Source organism: Vollenhovia emeryi, unplaced genomic scaffold, assembly GCF_000949405.1.
Source record: "Vollenhovia emeryi isolate VEMERY1.0 unplaced genomic scaffold, V.emery_V1.0 DF939792.1, whole genome shotgun sequence".
NCBI lineage: Eukaryota > Metazoa > Arthropoda > Insecta > Hymenoptera > Formicidae > Vollenhovia > Vollenhovia emeryi.
The window spans coordinates 15,322-19,728 of NW_011966574.1; the positions used below are offsets into that span (position 1 = coordinate 15,322).

General features: G+C 35.8%; 1 protein-coding gene across 1 annotated transcript in view; it reads left to right on the forward strand.

Annotated features, from left to right (window-relative positions):
• Nucleotides 1–811, forward strand: part of LOC105556768 (putative uncharacterized protein DDB_G0290521) — a 2,060-nt gene extending 1,249 nt beyond the window's left edge. The window contains exons 4-5 of the mRNA XM_012003882.1: nt 15–335; nt 642–811. Coding sequence (XP_011859272.1) covers nt 15–335; nt 642–811 — 491 coding nt within the window. The remainder of the gene's footprint in view (nt 1–14; nt 336–641) is intronic.
• The last annotated feature ends 3,596 nt before the right edge of the window (nt 812–4,407 follow it).

The following is a 4,407-nucleotide window of genomic DNA, read 5'->3' on the forward strand; positions in this document are numbered from 1 at the left end:
AACACCCTCTCCAGCACCTCTACAAAGTGGATCACGATCAACACCATCTCCAGCACCTCCACAAAGTGGATCACGATCAACACTATCTCCAGCACCTCTACAAAGTGGATCACGATCAATACCATCTCCGGCACTTGCACAACGAGAATGTACGTTAAACATCAAGAAAACCAAAGACTTGAAGAAGATGGAAGAATCTTTTTTTAATTTGACTCAGGTTATGCAGCAACGTTTCATGGATCCACGTAATTCAAGATCTACAAGCACTGCTGATCATTCATTTGCGTCATTAATAGTTGCAGAGTTAGAAGCCTTACCAGAAGCTGAAAAAAGAAGTAGGAAACAAAAAATCTTACAAATTTTATATGAATCTTAAATGCTTTATTATAAGGAACAAATTATTATAAAACATGATTATATAAGGAAGAAATATATTTTAAAACATTAAATGCAGTATTTTACACAAATTACCTCTAATTAATTACTTATAAATAATTCCTTGTCTATTATAAAATGTATAATTTTACAAGAAAAGTTATGTTAATATCTCCAATTAATTTTCAGGAAGAGATCTTTCTGAAAATTAATTCTTTGATGACTCCAAATGTAATTACATATGAAGACTCCTTTACATTCGCTAGCTTCTCAATCGTCTTCGCCTATGCAAACTATGCGAAAGTCTGTTTTGGAATGGGAAGTTTCCAATCATTCGATAGACTCAACACCCTCTCCAGCACCTCTACAAAGTGAATTACGATCAACACCCCCTCCAGCACCTCTACAAAGCACCTCTAAATATCTATTCCATTAAAACCTCTGCGAACGTATGCATATTGCCACGTCACTTCACCTTCGGAAGTCAAAAAATGATTTTTTAACATATCCCTTTGAGTGTATGCTTCGGTTCTTGCTCGATGCGCGCTTGATGGTCTAAGATTTTGAATTCCTGCAGTATTCTCCTTTCGCTATTCTCCAGGAATAACATTACCATTGTCTAATTCCGTATCTACGTAGTTACTCGGGCAGTATGTTCTATGATTTGCTTGCATTTGGTTGTTTTCTGTCATAAGGAAGTTATGGAGACACAAACAAGCCATAATAATTTTGTCCGCACTATCAGGATGCAAAGAGATTGGGTGAGTGAAGATTCTCCAGCGTGCTGCGAGAATTCCAAAAGTATTCTCAATAGTCCTAGCCCGCGAGAGTCGATAGTTAAAAATTGCTTTGTCCTCGGATAAATTTCGACCAGAATATGGTCTCATTAGGTTTTATGTCAACTGGAATGCTTCATCACCTACGAAAAAACATGGTGTCTCTGAATTGTTCCAGGTAATCTTGTGTTTTCTGGCAAGTCGAGTTCTCCTTCAAACAGAGCTTGTCCAAATTCGGATTGGAAAAAAACACTAGCGTCGTTGTTGCTTCCATAAGCTCCAACGTCTACAAGTGTAAACTTGTATTCATAGTCGCAGGCTGCCATCAGCACCGTGCTGAAAGTTTTTTTGTAGTTGTAATATAAGCTTCCTGAATTGGGCGGTGCGTTAATTTGCACATGCTTGCCATCTATGGCTCCCACACAATTCGGGAAGTTCCAGTTTCTCCAAAAGCCATTGGAAATTTTTATCCACTATTTTCTGATTGGTTTTCGCAGATATATAGGTTCCAGTACATTTATTAATGCATCGCAAGTTTCTTTTACCACCTTATAAATCGTTGATTCACCAACGCGGTGGGCTAATGCAATTGACAATGGCAAATCTCCAGTTGCAAGATACCTGTACAGTAGCAATATTGAAAAGATTGATTATTAGATAAGCATAAAAATTATCCGTTTAATGTGTCCAATTATTTATAAATAAAATATTGTACGTACCTGAGAGTAATAGCAAGTCTCCGCTCCGGTTGTAAAGCTCTCCAATTACTTTTCGTCAAATGTGCTCTCATTTTTCGAGTAAATTGTTAAAAAGCGGTAATGTCATTCGGGTGTAACGAAAAAACATAACTGGATCTAATTTCATTTCTTGCAACAAGTTCATATAATCTCCTTGCTCGTTACGTTGACGGTTGATGGGACGGACCCACCACCTTCTCTTAGCCCACTTTTGTCCTTTCTCTCGGCGACACAATAATATAAGACCAACACCCAGAACTAAAAGTCCCAGCAACATTTCCTCTCCATCATCCATAATTCAGGAAAAGTATTCTACAAAAATATTTTTTTCCTTGATTATCCTGCATAACCTAAAAAACGGTATATGCCTTTTCTTTTCAGATTTTTTGTAATAATAAATAAATATTATTTTACTCAAATTTTCTTATTCAAAGCGGCTTTCGCATTAAAAAAAATGAATATAAAAATGATTTTATAGTAAAAATATATAAATACAAATAGTTTACATTGTAAATTATGAAATGTCAAAACATATATTGTAAATATATTGTTATCAACGTTTTACTTACTTATCACAATAGAACGTAAATACAATACAAAAACGAAGATATAGCAAGCAGCACTTGACACTTTGCGATCTTTCTTCAATGCCGATGATGACTGTGGACTGTGGTCGAAGCTTACAGTTTACGGCAGTCGTGTATGCCCAGATAACCAAATGTCTGCAAACTTGCTGGCAATTTGCTGTCAAATCAATCAATTTAATTGAGTAAAAAACGGAACAAGGTGATTCCTCAATACGTGGACAAGTTGCGAGCAAGTTATGCTGGCAAATGTATGATGGCAAATTTGCAACAAATACACAACAAATAATTGCGGAATTTTTGCGTCAAGAATAAGCAATTTAATGTTCTCATATGCTTATTCTTTTGCTGACTTGTCTTGCTATATCAATGCGAGTCATCAAATAGCTAGCAATCGGAGAACATAAAGAGCATTAAAATAATTGCAAAGTATTTGCCAGCAAGAAGATCGCTTTTAAGTATCAAAGCTCGGGATTTAGTGCACAGTTCATGTGAAAATGAAGAGCTACGCCTACGCGTAATGCCTGGCGGCTAAGTCAACGATCGCACATGCGACGCTCCATCTTTGAAGCATTTCGATTGAAAAAGTTATCGTGATCGGAATGCTCCAAAGACAGAGCGTCGCATGTGCGATCGTTGACTTGGCTGCCAGGCGTTACGTGGTAGCAGGGACATAGTGAGCGCGTAGCTCTTCATTTTCACATGAACTGTGAGCTTAATTCTGAGCTCTGAAATAAATATTAATGTTAGCATGGGGTTTTTTTTATAAAATTGGAGATACTGAGTATATTACAACTAACGTTATATTAATGTTATAATTTCGTACGCAACAATGAAAATATAATGATATGAGTTGCATATGACATTTACATAGTTGAATTAAAAATTATAACATTGACATAATATTAGTTGTGGTTGGAGATTTGGTTGTTTTTATCGTTTTTATTAAGATATAGACGTTTTTTTACTAATAGTAACGCAACGCATACGCTGCATTTACATATATGATACTAGCATTCGCTACAAAAAATAGTCATACTATGCCGCTCGTTAAATTTAACGCAAAAACCTTATTACAAACTAAAAAATTTCTTTCTGTAAGAATAATTATAATTTTCTTCTTATAAAAATAAACAAAATTTACATCAGACATAGTCTGAAGAAGATCCGATTATGGCTTAACCGCATTACACGCGGAAAGTTTACTTTCGGTAATTCCGTAAAAGTATTGATATTAAACAAATTCAATGTTCATTCATTGACCATCAAGATGATCATCAATGTTGTCTTCATTATCCAAGTTTTCATCTTCGAAAATATTTCTGGCGTTTTGCCTTTGACGAATACGTCGACCTCCGTGCGCATTTTGTCGTGGGTAATTTATATTATTGCGTATTCTCTGTTTTGCATAGCGTATTGTTTCGGCAATGGCATGGAGGAACTGTTGTTCCGTGGAACGGTCAAAACTGCTGTTAATATGTACACCATGTAGAAAAGATAATTATTAAACTGTAGGATTTTTAACTGTATAATTTCACGAATCGTATGATACGATATGATATAAGAGAACGAGAAAAAATGAGTTTTTTAATAATTTACCATATATGGCTTTACATTTTTTTTTTCATAAAAAACTTTGTAACGTGCCGTAAACAACAAGTTACGGTAATACTGAAGGAGAGGGGCATCCTCACCGATTTTGATGAAAATTTACAGGATCGTGTATTTTTGCCTGTAAAACACGAAACCGCAAGTTAAAATTGTTGCTTGGCACTAATAACAGAGTTATAAATTGTTAAAGTCTGACAGTTGTGGGGTTAGGATACCTGTCTTATCGACACCTACCGACACTATACGGGAGCGGTGTGGTGTACCACGTTTATATCTGACATAGGGTGGATAGGGTTATTTTTAACGAGGTGAAGCCCCCCCGAA